The sequence below is a fragment of the Nyctereutes procyonoides genome, unplaced genomic scaffold, assembly GCF_905146905.1.
Source record: "Nyctereutes procyonoides isolate TBG_1078 unplaced genomic scaffold, NYPRO_anot_genome, whole genome shotgun sequence".
NCBI classification, from domain to species: Eukaryota; Metazoa; Chordata; class Mammalia; order Carnivora; family Canidae; genus Nyctereutes; species Nyctereutes procyonoides.
Window position 1 is genome coordinate 11147814 of NW_026575044.1, and position 17905 is coordinate 11165718.

The following is a 17905-nucleotide window of genomic DNA, read 5'->3' on the forward strand; positions in this document are numbered from 1 at the left end:
ACTGGCTGGAATCTGCCCCATGTGATCTGGTCACTTATCACCAAGTGGCTGTACTCTGCGTCTGATTTAGGGTTGAGGGGGAATGTGAGCAGACTTCCCTGTGAAGGGGAAGGAGAGGAGCTAGTGTGGGGAAAGGAGGAGGAAAGAGTGGGAAGCTGCGGGGTCCGGTCCATTCACGTCCTGCTGGCCAAGAGCTATGTAAATAGCTCAGCCGCCTGCATTCCCAGGGCACATACTTTCCATTTCCCTCCTGGGTCACCCTGAATCCTGGGGTTCTTTGGTGGTTTGTTGCCTTGCTTCCTTTTCCAAAAATTGAAATGACGATGGCTTGAAAATATTTTCTTCAGTTGGGTTTTTCCTTGGTGACTTCACTCAGAGGCAGATGTGCTCTAATAATAGCATTGAAAGTTAAGGGGAATAAGTCAGCCAGCTGGTTCTGTTCCCCAGAAGTGATGTTACAGTTCCTAAATGTGGGCCGTCCCCGGGGGCTGAGCCTGCCAGAGGGCTGTGGCCACCGTGAGACTCCAGAGTCCCTCACTCTGCGGGACAGAGTCCTGACGGCTCTCAGTCGCCAGAGAGGATGGCTCTCTCTCACTTCATCCCTCGTGGCAGCCACCGTCTGCCTTCCTCCAGGACACGTGTACCACTGGGCATGAGGCAGGTGCAGGTCTCAGGGCGCTGCCGTCTGCACCCGCTCAGCTCCCACCTCTTGCCGGTGCCCGGAGCCTGGGGAGACCCCATCTCCCTGGAGCAGCCCTGACCTCCAAGTGCCTCTGCAGGTCCTCGGCCCCAGGGCCAAAGTCCTTGGCGGGAAGGCCTTCCCGAGCTCGTGAAGCCTGGTCCCCCGCCTCTGGCGTTCCAGAAGACATTTTTCAGATAACCCACTGACCTCTCTGGAATAGTGTTTTATTTCCTGTAAGACAGTAGGAAGGAGGCGAGCTGAGTTGGAGAGTCCAGAAGCTTTCTGTGGGCCATGGGGGCGACAGGGGACTTGGGTGTGGGTCAGGCTTGGAGGCACACAGGCCATCCTGTGCTGTGTTCATGGGCCACTGCCCTGGGACTCAGGGAGAAGACAGGAAGGCCGGCAGAGAGCCCATGCTGCTGCTCTGTGAAACCCTTCCTGTCTGCAGTCATCCCAAGAGCTGCTGGCAGATGTCTCCAGATAAATGCCACTTCACTGCAGCCTAAAGCCCAGAGTGAAGTGGGCAGTCCGGGTGTTCCTGCTTTTGGGGGGCAGGAGTCCCCTGCCACGGCTGGCCGTGCAGGCGGGAACCCCAGGTCTGTGCTCTGACAGGGCCTCCAGCTTCTCTGGGCATGGGAGGCCCGTGGTCTGGCTGGCTCTCAGCAGGCCCGGGCTGCTAGGGAAAGTGCTAAGTAAGCACTCAGGGCCTGGTTGACAGCGATGCACGGGGGAGGGCGATGAGTCAGTGTGTTTATGAAAATCACACGTACCAGCATAGACATCAAGATGACCCGGGGGACAGCCGTGCTCAGAGAGCTGACGAGTCTTGCTCGTACTTAGGGGTTCACTGCTGTGTTTTCTTGACAACCCGTTTCCTGTGCCTGCAGTGGTCGACGCATGAACAGATGCATGGCTGCTTAACTGAGACAGCCTCTGTCCTGACGGCCTCCGGTTGGGAGAGGGAAAGCTGGTGATGCACGGTAGAATCCAGAGCCATATGCCAGCCTCCCCTGAGTACCAGCTCCCTCAGGCACCAGTCTCCACTGGGTACCAGCTTCCACTGGGCACCAGCCTCCCCCAGGCACCAGCCTCCCCCAGGCACCAGCCTTCCCCAGGCACCAGCCTCCACTGGGCACCAGCTTCCCCTGGGCATCAGCCTCCCCTGTGCTTACCCTCCCCCGGGCATCAGCCTCTCCTGGGCATCAGCCTCCCCCAGGCACCAGCCTTCCCGGGCACCAGCCTCCACTGGGCACCAGCTTCCCCTGGCGCACCAGCCTCCCCTGGGCATCACCCTCCCCTGGGCTTCAGCCTCCCCTGGGCTTACCCTCCCCCAGGCACCAGCCTCCCCCAGGCACCAGCCTCCCCTGGGCAGGGCTGCAGGTGCTTCTTTGGAAATGAGCTCGGGGTTTCTGACTGTCTCTGCAGGTCTGTATCCATTTGCTTGCCGCCACTTAGCCACAGGCAAATCAGTGTGATCTGTCAGAAATATGAATTGCACTACCACATCTTGCCTGGAAATACTTCCTAAGTATAGTTCAATATTTGATACTGCATGTAAGTTCTGGTGTGGCATTCACGCTCCTCCTGAAAAGTTCCCATGTTAGAAATTCCTTACGTGGGAGTTCCCAAAAATTTGGCTTTGGAGTTAGCCCAGAGTAACCCCCTAAGAAAATCTCTTACAAGTACTTTCTGGGTTCTCAGAAGCTACTTAGAAGGCTGTATTGTGTCCATGAACATTCTTGGCCCAGAGAGGTCAGCCTTTAAAGATTTTATGTATTTATTTGAAATGGAGCGAGAGAGAGCACAAGCATGAGGAGGGGCAGAGGTGGAGGGAGCAGCAGACTCCCCACTGAGCAAGGAGCCTGACTTGGCATGATCCCAGGACTCTGAGATCATGACCTGAGCCCAAGGCAGGTGCTTCACTGACTCAGCCACCCAGGCACCCCCTCCCGGGTATTTCTTTGGAGATACCCTGAGATTGAAATTACGAGTTGTAAATCAGAAAGCCTGAGAACACCACTGGACAGAGCAGAAGTCTTCTTCAACCTCTAGCTTGCTAAAAGTTGACCTCTCTGGAGGCACCTGGGCAGCTCAGTTGGTTAAGCAGCTGCCTTCCAGCTCAGGTCATGATCTCAGGGTCAAGTCCCGAGTTGGACTCCCTGCCTGGCGGGGACCCTGCCTTGTACTCTCTTGCACGTTCTCTCTCCCAAATAAATAAATAAAATCTTAAAAAAAAAAAAAAGAAAAGAAAAGAAAAAGAAAAAAAGAAACACTCAGGAGTGAAAGAGCCACTAAACCAGGACAGTTCTGTGTTGGTAGTGGTGTTGTGCTTCTGAGAGCTACAGGGATGGGCAGCGATATTTTAGATTCCTCAAAATTTTGCAGATGCCTTCTTTACATTTTCCTGGTGGCCTCAATATCATACTCCTGCGTGGGAGAAAGACAGGCAGCCTGGCCCTGCTGCCAGGGGAGCCTCTGGGAGTGAGCAGAGGGACTTCTTTCAAACTATAGGTCCCTGGGGGACAGTCTGCAGACAGCAGAAGAGCTGCTGGTGGCACAGGTTGGTGGCTCACGGGCCAGGCCTCCTCTCACCTGCTGTCTCGAGCACCAGACTTAATAAAGCAGTTCCTGGGGCTTCTGGAACCTCCAGAAAGATGATTAAGGCAAGCCCCTAGCTCCTCCAGGGTTCATTCTGTGGAAGGAATGGGACCACTGTGGGGACACACTTCCTGCCAGCTGTGACCTTCACTCTCTGCATGTCCCTCGGGGTGGCAGGGTCTGAAGGCCAGTGCTGGGGGATAGAGGGGGACATGAGCAGACTGTGCACCACACGTCTGCGGAGCCAGCATAGACAGAGCCCCTGCCACTGTTTCATCCCCAGACGAGGCACCCCCTCTGGGGCTCAGGGACGAGACATGACCACGGAGGTGTGCGGCACTCACTCTCCTGGTTGCTCGTGTCTGCCAACCAGTACTGCACGCAGAGAATTTAATCCTGAAAACAGTCCTGCAGGCCAGGTGGTAAGCTGGAAGCTGGAGCCCAGAGGGGCTGCTAACTTGCCTAATACTGCCAGCTGGCCGGAAGCAACAGGATTTAACCCTGGAACTCTCCGGCTGTGGCTCACATGCCACCAGTGACAACAGAGCAGCCCAGCAGGCTGATGATGCGCTCACACCCTGGAGCCAAGCTGCCTGGGTTTGAATCCCGCCTTGGCCCCATACTGGCTCTCCAACCTGGGGCAAACTGTCTAAGCTTGCTGTATCCCCATCTATAACCCTGGAGAACAAGAGTCCCCATGTAGCAGGTCGAGGTGCTGGTGTCCTGCATACACCATGCTCACCAAGCACTTCATCTGGCCCTTCTACTCACTACTGATCAGCTACTTGGTACATTAGTGGGAGCCACGTGCTGTCTGCACCACCGCGCCACCCACCTGGGCTTGGCCTTGGCCTTGGCCTTGGTCTTGGGGAGCTGGGAGGGAGGAGTCCGGGCCTCCAGCACCCCAGGCCAGTGGGACAGGGGGTGGGGGGGGATGCTGTGTAGCCCCACCCTTCCGTGCCAGCGTCTGCTGACCAATGAGGACCTTCGGTAAATTTCCACCCTCTGTAACTGGGCTTTGTTTCTTTGCATTTTACCAAAGTGAAAATAAGTTCCCTGGGGACAGGCCAGCTGAGGCAGGGGAAGGGAGGGAGGGACCTGGTGTGGGTCCCAGGGGTGGGCTCCCCCATCCCCACCACCGCCACCCCTAGCTGGGCAGGGCCCTGTGTACCCTTTCCCAGAGGAAAAGCTGAGCCCTTCTGTCCTGTGAGCTTTGTCCGCTGGGAGGTCAGCTGCTGGAGGCCGCCCTCCCCACCCCACGGCTCTTCCCGGCCAGGCCTCTCCCGGCTTCCTCCCATTGTTGGTTCCCGGCCCCTGGTCTTGCAGCCTGGAGACCCCCTGGCTCCTGGTGTGAGAGGTACACTAGGCCTCTGTCCATGCAGGGCGCTTCCCTCTGTCTTACCCTCCCTCCCTCTGTGTGTCCTCCTCTCTCCCTCCCCTCCCTCCCCCACCCCTCCTGTTTCCTCTAGCTCTCTATTATTTTTAGTTCTTAAGAGGATGAAGCCCAGGCGGGAGGAGGAAGGAGGAGCCAAGTTAGTGACCTTCTAGACCAGAGATGGAGCATTCCTGGGCCTCGCCTAGTAGGGAGTGTTAGGAACATTTCCATTTTGAGTGAAGGATACCTCCATTCCTGGCTTGCCAAACAAAGGCTGAGTTGGCAGGATTGCAGGTCTCCTGGATGCCAGCTCCTGTAAAGCTAGGAATTGGGGGTACCTGAGTGGCTCAGTGGTTGAGCTCAGGACTTGATCCCAGGCCCTGGGAACCCCACAGGGAGCCTGCTTCTCCCTCTGCTTGTGTCTTCACCTCTCTGTGTGTCTCTCGTGAAGAAATAAATCTTTTTTAAAAAATTAAAAAGCTGGAAATTGGGGAGGCAGGAGGTCTGGAGGATGCACTACTAAGAAGACCTTTCCGTGCTGAGTTGATGACCTGAGTGAAGGAGAGGGGGTCCTCTGAACCCTCATGCATGTCTGTGAAGAGACCCCTGGTGCCCAGGGCCAGCCAGGCTGCCAGCTGCCTATTGGAGCCATGGTGGGTGCAGAGAACCCCAGGCGGACTGAGCAGAAGTTCCTGCACATATGCCCCTCCTGCTCCCTGCACTTGTCTCTAGAAAAATCCAGGCCCCGCAGGTGAGTCTAAAGAAGTGTGAGCCAGCTTAGGTGTATCTGGTCTTGTAGGAGGTGGGATGTGGCAAGGCCTGGGCCCTGGCTGTGTGCTGGGCCTGTGAGGTTCCTCATTGCTCACACAGCTGGTGGTGCTGTCGTCCACTGTGTGTGGACAAGTGCTAGGACAAGCGCCCAGTCCTCCAGAAGCTTACCCTCTGCTGGCCGACGCAGGATGGTACACAGAATCCTGAGGCACTCATATGTACTCTGGAACTTCTGGGGGTTCCAGAACAGGCATGTGGCTGGAGTGACCTAAGAAGCTCTGTGGAGAAGTAGGGCCAGCTCAGAGATTCCAGTGGGATAGGCCGCAGGGACAGGTAGGGTGCAGATCAGTGGGGGTGAGGAAGGAGGGCACTGCAGGCGGAGCGTCTGCACCTGCATGAGCAGAGACGTGGGGTGAAGCAGGTGTGCGGCAGGTGTGCAGCAGGTGTGGGGCAAGGAGGGGGCTGGCTGAATAGGAGAGGATGGGAGAGAGAGAGAGAGAGAGAGACTGTGTGTGGGAGTGAGGGCGGAAAGGCATCTGGGACTGGCCTGTGTCCCTAGGGTGCAGTGAGCACTCGCCAGCTGGGCCAGGACAGCCGCCCTGGCAGAGATCCGGGTGATGGCAGAGGGGGAGTAGCTCTGATTGAGGACCCCTGGGTACCAGTCTGGGTCTGGGAAGGCAGCTCACCAGGAAAGCAGAGCTGGGCAGCCGTTCAGGGGTTTCCTGGCTTTGGCCAGAATGTGCCACTAGGCATCGACCGGCCAGAGTGATTCCCTCAGACAGGATCAGCGGGGCTGGGCTTGCATCGGGAGCACCCACTGTCAGGCAGGAGCTGTAGGTCCTGACCAGGTCTACACCCCTGAGCTGGAGCATGGCAGCCCTCATGGGAGTGGAGAGGACGGAGCCCTCACCCCGAGAGCCCTGGGCCAGTTTCCGCCTCCCATGCCTGTAGTGGCCAAGGCAGCCAGGCCTGGTGGGCTGGAGAGCGCTGCCCACCCCTGCTCTCCTGCCCCAGCCCAGCCACATGTCCAGTGCAGGGGACGTCAGCCACCCCATCCATCAGTGGCTGCTCCAAAGGGGAGGTAGGAGAAGGTGTGCACAGCCATGACCTCTGTGGTCGGTGGTCTATGCCCCCCTGCCGGGAACCCCCCCATCCAGCCTGGGGAGCATCATGTGAGGAGACAGAAATAAAAGAAAACATTCCTTGGGTCCTTTTTGAAACGTGTTTTTGCATTTGGTTTTTAAGAGAATTGTCTTGTTTGTTAAAGAGGGGAAAGACGGTTAGTCTTAAAGCCCAGACTCTTTATTTTTAGCCGGAGCTACCTGCCCTGCCAAGTCCTTGGGCTTAATTTTTCCGATCCTCGGGGTCCTGGTTTTGAAAGGCCTTCCCTCCCCCTTGCCCTCGCCCTCCCCCGCCCGCCCCCAAGTGCACAGCTCAGGCTGGCAGGGGCAGGTCTCACTCTGGGCCCCAGCCAGGTTCCTGAGCAGGGCTCCAGGAGGGGAGCCATTGGGCCAGGGACCCCTACCTGCCCAGGCATGCCCAGCTGCCCAGCTGTCCGCTCAGGAGGCTTTGCCAGGCCGAATACAATGAACAAAGTTGGCCGGCCTTGGCATGGGAGAAGCGCAGGCTTTCCCCCAGCGAAGGAGGGAGGGATCACCAGGGAAACCCTAACTGCTGTTTCAGAGAGACCAAAAGAAGGAAGAAAAAAGCATTTTTCCAAACATGGACAACTCAGTGACTTTCGCTCAGACTTTTGCAAGAGCAGAACAAAGGACACTGACAGGGGCAGGCCTTCCCTGAGCAGGGGCCTCCCGCATCCACTTTCAGCGCTTGGTTACATGCGGCCTTGACTAAGTGTGTGTCAGGGAGGCGGCTCTGGGAACAGACTCTGAAGGGGGCAGAGCAGGCCTTCAAGGAGGCCCCCCCACATCAGAAGAGCCACTCTTGGGGGAGTGGCTGATAGCCCCAGAACAGGTGGAGAAGATTGGGGGGGTGGGGGCTGGTTGTCCTGTTGGCTGAAACAAAACAAAATGCTCGGAATTAAATTAAACCAGGAAGCTGTGTGACCTGGAGCACATTACTTACCCTCTCTGAACATGTGTCCTTGCTTGCAGAGCAGACATAGCTCTATCAGTGTGGGGAGGAAGGAGGTCATGGGAAATTACAGGTATGCCTGACAGTACATCAGACATGTAACATGCAGTATCTTGGCCTCTTTCTCCCACAAGCCAGGTCATTAGCTCTCACTAACACACATGTGCACACACGTATGCCACAAAGCCAAATCTCTTGGCAGTATTGTTTTGGAAAGTCCCAGGGTCCAGAAAAGATTCTCCTTTTCTGACATCTTAAGAGATTTCTCCTCATCTCTTTTACTCTTAAAAAACAAAACAAAACAAAACAAACAGATTCTGTATAATTATCTAAAAAGAAAAGTTAGGGGCAACTGGGTGGCTCAGTGGTTGAGCATCTGTCTTAGGCTCAGGTTGATCCCTGGGTCCTGGGTTCGAGTTCCACATCGGGCTCCCTTTGAGGAGCCTGCTTCTCCCTCTGCCTGTGTCTCTGCCTCTCTGTGTCTCTCATGAATAAATAAATAAAATCTTTAAAAAAAATAATAAGATAAATTTAAAAAAGAAAAAGTTAGCCAACTGGTCAAACTATTTCAATAAAAAGGGAAGTGCTGGAAGACAAGCAGAAAATTGAGGGAAGAAGTTAGATGTGAAAAGGTTAAGAAAAGCCCCACTCATTATAAAGAGGAATGTGCTCAGCCATCTCACTGTTCACCCCGCAAATACTGTTCTCTGGTGGTGCCTGGCCCACTTCCACCTAGTGGGGTTATTTGGGAAGATTCTTCTGCTTTGGGCAATTTTACTGATTTTCTGAACCAGAAACTGCTGTCAGCACCCGGGCCTGGCTGGCTCCAACTGTCCCTGGGTCACCGTGGAGTGGGGGGGCCTTGGGAACTGCTCCCGTGGGCTCCCGGCTCCCAGGAGCGCCCAGAGGGGAGCATTGCAAGCAGTTAATCACACCATTAGCTCATCTTCTTGCCACCTAGCGAGATTTGATGTTCTGGAAGCTCCTAGCTGGATTCTCACCAGTCTGCTGTGCCTTAGAGGCAAAAACTATTTCAATTAAAAAAAAAAAAGACACAAATAAAAGCAAAATGAACACCTAAGGTTCTGTTGCCCCGGGACAGTATACAGAGCACAAGCATTGGTATTCTCACCTCGGTTCTCCCCTGAGCCCTGTGGGGCAGGCAGGACACATGCCATGTCCTGGCACCTGGTTGACAGATGAGAACACCGCAGGGGACAGGGGGTGCTGGGTTTGAAGGCTTGCTCAGTGCTGCAGCTTGGAGATGGCTAAGCAAAGCACCATCCTAACTCCAAACCCTGGACTATGCTCTGCTTCATCATATGCCTTCTAGAAAGGAAATCCTGCATGAAGCCTGCCGTCCCGGCCCCGGAGGCAGAGCCATGTGGGGTCACCTGGCACCATCAGTGGGAAGGGAGGCTGGAGGGAAGGCCAGCTGTGCTGGGCCGAACGAGGGGCTGTGCAGAACTATGTTCAGGAGCCTGCTTCTCCAGACAGCCCCGGCATTGCTGCGGCCCATGGGAGAGGAACGTGGCTCCTGAGAAGCCTGTAGCTGCCTGGAAACCTCAGCTTGCTTCAGGGTGGAGGGCGGGGCTCAGACCAGTTCCCGATGGGCTTCCAAGGGAAAGGGGGGTCAGAGCTGCATAGGGTCAGTTAAGTGTTCTGCAGGCATTCTTGGGAAGAGTCCCCAAAGGTAGAGATGAGCACCCTGGCAGGTGTCTGTGGGAGGGTGGGGAGAGGTATGAGGGGCCCATGCCCATCGGCGGAGGGCGAGCAGGTCGGGATCCAGACGGCCCTGCAGGCCCAGGGTCACCTGCTCCCGCTGACCAGTTGGGCAGTTTTCCCCCTCAGGAGACAGGGCCAGCTGCCGAGTCCCCAGTGCCCCCAAAGGAGCCCATGCTCAGTTCAGGCTCTGCCGTCCCCGTATTGACAATCCCACTGAGTTTTGGGGGAGGAATCCTGTGTGTCATGTCTCTGGTCCTGTGTGGGTGGGCAAGCTCCTCCTCCTCCCCCAGCCCAGCTCGGGATCCCTGCCTCCCTCCTCCTCCCCCTTCTCCTCCTCCTCCTGCTCTATCCTTGTGGATTTTGTGGGAGACAAAGGCCAGACTCCGAGGTGATCCCAGTTAGACCTTCCGTTTGTTGGAGACTATTTCCCTGCAGTGTGAGTAGGATGTCTAGGGGCACAGCTGGACGATGGTGTTTTCTCAGGAGCCACGGGCATCACAGGGAGGCTTGGAATCTGGTTTAGAAAAACACACAGGATCAGACACTAGCCAGGCTTCCTCCCTTGGGCTCAGCCTGGGCCCTGCCTCCTGCTGGCCAGTGGGTAGTTTCCACTCTGGGCAGCTCCGAGCCTGGGGCCAGAGGTGGCCTGGAGAACCGTAGGCCCAGAAGGCTCCCCAGCATAGAAACCTGTGAGCTCTGAGGTCCCACGTGTTGAAGCAAGGTGTTTGCCCCACGTGGATGCTGGTCTCCAGGGAGTAGGTCTCACATCTGCTCATCTGCTGTGAGGTCACACATGCTGTGCCCCGAGCCTCTGGCTCCTGCTGGCAGGTTATGTAGGGTGGATGAAGTCTGAGCTGCTGGGACAGGCTGGCTGGCTGTGACTGGGGAAGGCTCATCTGGGGTTGGCCAGATTCACTGAGACTCCTGTCATCTCCTGCATGAAGAGGGTAGGGGTTTGTTGTCAGGTTTTTTCCTCCCACTACAAATCTCTCCACGTTCTCTGATGGTTTCAGCTCAGGTCAAGTCAGGTGCAAGGGGATGGAGCTGCCTGGAGCAGTTTCCATACATAATGCATCTCCAGGTTGCTCCATCTTAAAGGATCTCCTCCCGCGTCCTGTCGGTTTCTGGTCCTTTCCTTCTAAATCACCCCCATGTAGCTGGGGTACAGCATGAGACCCCACCTTCAGAGAGTGAGGTCAGGCATGCAGCAGGTCAGCAGAGAGCGGGGCCCCACACTCACATAGAAAACAGCAAAACCCAAACTATTTAACCCTGGGATGTGGTCCTCTAGGCATTTGTGTAGCTGGGTCTCATTCAAGTCCACGAATCTGCACCTGTTTGTTACCCTGACAATGTCACTTTGGTTGGCCTTACCCCGAAGCACAGAATCAAGGTGAAAGCCTGGCCTTTGGCGCCAGACCTGCTTGGCCAGGTGGCAGTTTTGTGGCTCTTTCCTTTCTCCCATACCGCTCCCAATATATCCCAAGTGCACCACTCCAGCCACAGTCAGATCTGACTGATGGGAGAGGCTTGCGTTATCTGGTAGCTAAGCTGGAAGTGGCACCTGCCCAGCACCCCCCTCCCAAGTGGGACATACATGGGGTTTGATGGCCAGCTACAGAGCATCTCCCAAAGGCTCTGGACTCTAATGCTAAATGAGCACTCAGAAGACTCCCCCAGAGCAGAGCGGCTGGATGCCTAGGGGACCTGCCGTGAAGAAACCTCCTTGTTGCCCTTCCTGTTCAGTCTTGTCTGCTGGTACCTTGTCCAGCGTCCACAGGGCTGGAAGAACAGGGCCCTCCCCAGATGTTTGGCACAGCAACTGTTGAATTGGTTTGAGGTTCCCAGGGTAAGCTGGCCCTGCTGGCAGGGGCACAGAATGGATTGACTTTGGGGAAGCAACCCAACTTGGTGAGCCTAGGATTCTTCTGCTTACAAAGAAAATGCTTCTGTCTATTGTCAGGTTGTTGTGAAGATCAGACATGAGTCTGTGAGATGCCTGGTCTAGCATCTGTCTGGCACCTGGTCCAACACCTGTCATATAGCAAAAGCTCCCTGAGTGGTGAGCTGTGAATGCGGGTGCCTGGCCCAGTGCTGGTGGGCAGGCATACAGGGCTCTGCATGTCCAGGGCTCTGCTAGAGCTGCCAGCTTGCAGCGAGCTGGGAGCGCCCCCCCTCACCGCGATGCTCAGCAGACCCAGGAAGAACACCCCCGCTTCTGCGTTACAGGAGCCAAGCCCCAGGTGTGCGTGTGAGGAAGTCCTGAGTCAGAGTTGAACGTGCCGCAGTTGGCTAGCCCAGCTCCTCGGATTGACCTGTGTGCACCTGCAGCCCAGAGAGGCCAGCAGGGACCCGACAGGTGTACAGACCTCTGGGGACATTCTAGGATGCATCTGCTCCTGGGGGCTGGCGAGCAACAGCGCTGCACCCTCCTTTTCTGGGGCCAGCTGTGACCTGGAGGTGCTTTCTCGGGTTGGCGTTGGTGGCCACATTCGGTACCACTTGGGTGCCCCTAGTGTACCAACCCACAGGATAGGAACATTCTACCACCTGGGGTCACCTTAGTGTGGGAGAGGACTCTCGTGGCCTTGGCCTGTTTCATGCTGAAGGCATGCTTCCTTATGTTGGGAAGGGAAACTGAGTAGCCAGTTTGTTTACTTACAGCACAGTGTGAACTGTCTGAGGGTCCCCGCCCGAGCACCCCCTCCCTTCTGGCTCAGACTCTCCCACACATACCCCATTCTCATGGGAGTGGCTTTCCCACCTGCAATTAGGGGAACCTGTGTGTTGCCCTCTCTTACAGGTAAGGCAGTCGGGCCACCGGGAAGGTCAGAAGCCCGTCCAATGGCAGTCAGTGAGCAGGGGATGGAGAGTCAGGACTCAGGCCCAGGTTGACCTGCCTCCCTGCACCACCACGCTGCCCAGCTCCAGGCTTCCTGGCCCAGGGTCCAGAGCTGGCCTGGCCTGCTCACCCTCGGCTGCTACTGGACCAGTGGTTCCAGACCTGGGCCGGGGCTCTGTCCCACGGGCCCCTGCCTGCCATGGTCTGCTCCCCCCAGTCTGTCCCCACAATGCCTCTGTCGGGCACAGCCTCCACGAAGGCCTTCCTTCCCAGCACTCCCCCATCTTCACATATACCTCCCTGGCGGTGGGACCAGTCCTTTCCAGGTACTCTGTTGCCCCCGAGTCTACAGATACAATGTGAGGTGATACACTGCAGCCGGTGACACTGCCCTGGAGGGTTCAACCATCCTCAGGACCTGGGGGACCAGCTGTCATTACCCTCCCCCCTCCCCCCACTCACTAGGCAGAGGAGGAAACTGAGGCCCTAGAAGGACATGAGGGTGGAGGTGTGGGCTTTGGTGTTCCCTGATGGGAAGTGGATGGGGTGGGGTCCACCCTGGCCTGGGAACATGTGCTCTTCTGCTCCCATGCTGCACCTGTCATACCCTTGTCCTTTGTGAGCTCTGCTGCAGGGAAGGGACTGGCACATGGTGGCCGGCCGTGCACATTGCCTCTGTGCCTACCTTAACGTCTTCCTCACGAATCTAGGAGGCCACTGCCCACCTCATCTTGTGTTATGAGTTTTTTTCTCATCGTTTATGGGGTCTTCTGGGTGCTCAGATAAGTAACGCCTTGGCCTTCCTTAGCCTTCTTTGGTGATCTCCATCAGAAGGATCTAGAAAAACAACCTTGCCAGTAGAGGCCCAGCCCTTCTGTCACATGGCCTCGTGTAAGAATAGACTCGGTCTTGATGGTGGGGTGAGGGTTTCTGGCACCAGGAGAGATTGCCAGGTTCAGTAGGGAGCAATTCTTCTCCTTAAACAGATTTTAATTTGAAAGCCTGCTGACAGGAGCAGCTGAGTCTCAGCAAAGGGGGAGAAAACCCTGGTGGCTGATTTAACCTTGAATCCACCTTGGGCACCACCAGCCCCTGTAGGGATGTGGCCTGTGTCCTTTGCAGGGGCCGTAGGGCAGGGAAGGAGCTGTGTCTTCGGGGGTGCCCACCAGGGAAGGCAGGACCCCTCCTCCTTGCCCCCTGCCGCAGAGCTCCTAGCTTCTGCCTCTCCGAGTACAGAGCCCTGGAGCCCCCATGGGTTCACTCTGTAGTTTTCCAGGCTGGGGACCCACTTTCTTGGGAGCTCGGGGTGCTGCCCAGTGCGGGCTCCCATGCCTTTCTGGGGCTCCTGTGTTTGGGACACGCAGTCTTCCCTCGATTGTCTCTGACTTTGTCTTAAAGTTAACTCAGGGATGCATGGCCCTGCTCATCCTGGGGCCACAGGCAGCAGCGAGTCACCTTGCTCTGAATTCTTCACCCTAACCAGAAAGTACTATGTTTCCCTTTCTAATGGAGTTTTTTTTTTAATTTGCTTGTTTCTAGAGCAAATCATGGAGGAAAATAAAAAACATGGTGCACTGGTCTCCCTTTGTCATGTCCTTCAAGAAGAAGTACCCCTGGATCCAGCTGGCAGGACACGCAGGTAGCTGCTGGCCTCTGGCCTTCCTTGCCTGATGATTAGTTCTGTGGGGAGGCACCCAGTGCATGAGGGAGGGGGTACCCGGCCCTGGATGCTCTAGAGATGGAAGCATCTAGAACAGGTTGTCTCTTAGACTTTGTGGTCTACAGTCTCAGCCAGGCTGGCTGCATGTGGCCTTCAGGCTATCCTCCCCAGGGCCCATGCCGCCCCTTCCCCAAACACTCACATGTCTTCCCCTTCCTCTGTCCCTCTGACTTTCCATCTCTCTCTCCCCCTCCGCCTCTCTTCCCCCCAAGCTCAATAAAAATGTGAAATCATCACTCACAGCTCGCCCACCATTTGTCATGCTGGATAAAGCGGCCACGTTGAGTGTTTCATTGAGCGCCCACTGTATCCCACATCACCATGGCCTTGGGGGTCATGACATCCATGGAAGTAGGGTATCTGCCCCAGAGGAGCTTAGAGGTGGTGGAAGATGCAGGCTGGTCACCCCACAAGCAAAGGACAGTGTATAGAGTCTGAGGTCCAGGTGGCCGGGGTGCCCGTCAACTACAGGGGAGGAGGGACGTGTGTCCTCAGAGCCCGAGAACTGGCTAGTCTACATGTGGGGAGGTTTCGGTGGCTGCCCTGGACTTGACCTTTGTGACCGCAGACCAGCACAGGGTCTGACATTTCCTTTATATCCCCAAGGCACTGGGGCAACACCCTTCCTGAATAAAGACTTGCCTGACAGTGTGGCTAGGAAGGAGCAATGCACGGGTGGAGCACTGCACGGGTGGGCTGGGCCATGGACCTCCCGCTTCTCAGCCACTTTCCCTGTCCTGGAACTGAACCCAGCCCTATCAGGACCCCTTCACTGCCTGAGCAACAGGACTGAGGGTGGGGTGGGGGTCCTGATGGTAGCACACAGAGGCGTGCGTGGGCCTCACTACCCGAGCTGAGCCTCCAGCAGTGAGGGCCCGTGTCCTTGCATCTTCAGACCAGGAGCCTGGGGTTCTCGGGAAAGCTGGGGGCCCAGCCCAGCTGTGCAGCCTGGGTGGGCGGGCGCTGGGACTCGCTACCCTCCCAAAGTGCTTGCTCCGCAGGCGGGGAGCTGGGGAGCACCCTCAGCCCTGTGCTGCCGAGGGGGCCATGGGGAGGGCCTGGGACAGGGACCAAGGGCCTCCCCCCACCTGCTCTGCAGGGAGTTTCAAGGCAGCGGCCAACGGCCGGATCCTGAAGAAGCATTGTGAGTCCGAGCAGCGCTGCCTGGACCGGCTGATGGCCGATGTGCTGAAGCCCTTCGTGCCCGCCTACCATGGGGACGTGGTGAAGGACGGAGAGCGCTACAACCAGATGGACGACCTGCTGGCTGCCTTTGACTCGCCCTGTGTGATGGACTGCAAGATGGGCATCAGGTGAGCCAGGCCCCCCGAGCACGCTTCAGCCGCCGCCGTGCCCCTGCCCTGCCCGCAGAGGTACCTGATGGGCCTCTGGGGAAGCTGGGCGTTCCCAGCCTGCCCCGAAGTCTGGTGTGCGCCAGAGCAGGCTAGTGGTCTGATGGGACCACTGGAACCCCATCCCACCCCAGTCGTATCACATTATAAGCAGAAGGGGACAGGACCCTAGCTTTGCCCCTGACAGCCTCCTCCCTTGTCCAGAGCCAGTGGCTATGGGGCTGGATAATGGGGCCCGGCTTGGTGCTGAGCTTCCCTGGGAAGGGCAGGTGGGCTTGCTTGGGGTAGCAATGTGGAGGCTCTACAGAGAATGGGCTAGTGGCTCTTCTCAGCACCCCTGTACCCTCACCCGTGGAAGAGGGGAGCCAATTAGTGGAATATGCTGGTTTGCTGACAAAGGCTTGCACCTGCCATCCGAGTGCTGTGAAGCAGGAGCCTGGGAGCCTGCTATCTTGGTGGGCGTGGAGTGCTCTGCACCCCCCCAAGGCAGACCACAAGGGGGTGCTAGGGCCTGTGTGTGGAATCGGGCCCCACCCCTGGCATCTGCCCAGGGAGATAAGCCAGGAGAGGCCTCAGGAGGGAAGGAGACAGGAAGAGTGGCTAGGAGGAGAAAGGGTGGTGCAGAGCCAAGAGGGTCCCAGACCCAGCCACCAGCACTGTGGGCCCCATTTTAGCAGCATGGTGTTCTCATCCCTCTTGCACGTGGAACATTCTGACCCAGGAGTCACAGAGCGGCTCTTCTGTTTGCAGGTAGGGCAGTGACACGTGGTGTCAGGGTGCCATGCTCACCTGGGGGACGTTTGGCTGCAAGTGCCCAGACTGGGCAGTCAGATGCTGGGCTCCTCCATCCGGCCAGTGGCTCACTGGGGAGATTGACATGGGTGGGGGGGGGGGGTTCTGGGAAGCAGCTCCAAACCGGGGTCCTGTGTTTGCTTGGGATGGTGGAAGCGGTTTTAGTTCTTAGAAGAGGAGAACAAGAAAGAAGGGTGTGTGTGTGTCCATGTGTCTGTGTGTGCACAGGAGAGAGGAGGGCCAGACAGCCAGTTCCCTTTCCCTCCTCCCTTCTCCAAGGACTGTCATCAAGTCAGGCCCTGCAGGCAGGGACTAAGGGATGGTGAAGACATCCCACTGTTTGCTCATGCATGTCCCTGATCTCCCTCCCTCCATCCATCCAAGGCCCTCACTGCTCCAGCCCACAGGGAGGAAGCAGAATGTCCCTCCAGCTACCAGTCGGCCACTGCTCTTCCCAAGAGTCTTATTTCTGTCCCCAGAAGGCCCTCCCACGGTACAGCAGGATGAACCCTCTTGAGGGAAGACACATAAATATTCTGATTAGTATTCACTCCAACCAGGACCCCAAAAAATACACCCTTGGGGATGAATGTGTGGCAGGTAGGTCCTGACAGTTGTCCAGTGTACCTGTCTATTCTCTGGGAAGCTGCTAGGGATGGGCACCCCCTCCACCCACAGCTGCCTCCTGTCCCCTGTGTCCTGCAGCTTCTGTCTCTCAGCACCCCAGTGCTCTTGGGAGAGACCCAGGATGACCAGGGAAGACAGCATTGGCCCAATTGTGGGCCGGGCCTGGAGGCAGTGGGGCAGGAGGGGGATGGTAGGTCTCCCCAGAAGCCTTCTCCTCCCTGCTGCGCCCTCACCGCCACCCAAAGGCATGGGTCATGGTCCAGTCCAAGCAGGGTCCACGCAGCCAGGGAGAAGCACAGCCCATGTCTGTACCAGGCCCTGCAGACCAAGCCCTGAGGGGGCTCTCTGTGACCCTGTGTCCCTGCGGGGACTGCAGTGCTTTCCCAGCTGTGTCCATCCGGGATCCTTGGCCTCACAGCCTCTCCTAAGACCAGCAGCCCGTGACCATACACAGTGGGGGCCTGTGCTTGCCAGAGGGATGAGGCCGGAGCCGGTAGTCACCACCGACACCAAGCCCCGGGCATGAGGGGTAGAGACTAGTCAAAAGGAACTGATGGGCAGGCTGATCAGCAAACCCAGCCTCAACCATTTTGGAGGCCTGAGGAAGAGGGGACACAGGCACCAGTCAGTGCACCAGGAGCATCGTGGGAACGGGGATCCACACGGACATACGCTCACGTTGGTCTGGCGGGTTTTCTTAGATGTGACTTGCTAGGCAGAATCAGAAGTGTCTTCCTGACATCGGAGTCAGGGCCGGTGGGTGGAGACCAGGACTGTCGGCAGCTTTTGAGGCATAGGCATGTAAGCTGTGGGCCCCCCACGGGCCTGCTGCCTTTCCTTCATGGTGAGTGGCTGGTCCCCATGGCAGGCCCTGCTCCCTCATGTGAGACAGAGGGGCCACCTCCCTCCTGGGGTGGTGGGGCCGGTGTCAGGGAGCTCAGGCCCCACCATCCGGCTGCTGACCATTTCCTCTGCCAGACGGAATGCAGATGGACCGGGGCGGGGGGCTTTTTAGAGAAAAGCCCACTCAGAAAGGACTGGAAGCTGAGGTCTGCTTCCTGTTTAAGGAGCTAGTAAATGCTCTTTGCAGAAGTAGAACCACCCACCCACCCCAGAGGCCTCCATAGTTTGCTCAGGAGCATTCAGGATGGCCAGCTGCTCCCAGCCACACGGCATACACACACCAGCATGACGGGCCTCCACGCAGAAGCGTCCTGCCCTGCAGCCTCTGCCTTCAAGCTCCTGTCGTCACTGACCTGGCTTTGGAGGCACAATGGTGTGTGCATGTGCATGCACATATGTGTGTGTGTGAGCATGGGTGTGTGTA

At 57.1% G+C, this 17905-nt stretch overlaps 1 protein-coding gene across 1 annotated transcript in view; it reads left to right on the forward strand.

The window, feature by feature from the left end:
* The window catches only part of ITPKB (inositol-trisphosphate 3-kinase B), a 92821-nt gene that overhangs the window by 64534 nt on the left and 10382 nt on the right, over window positions 1–17905 (forward strand). Inside the window, exons 3-4 of the mRNA XM_055323829.1 lie at window positions 13627–13726; window positions 14907–15120. Of these exons, the coding sequence (XP_055179804.1) occupies window positions 13627–13726; window positions 14907–15120 (314 nt within the window). The remainder of the gene's footprint in view (window positions 1–13626; window positions 13727–14906; window positions 15121–17905) is intronic.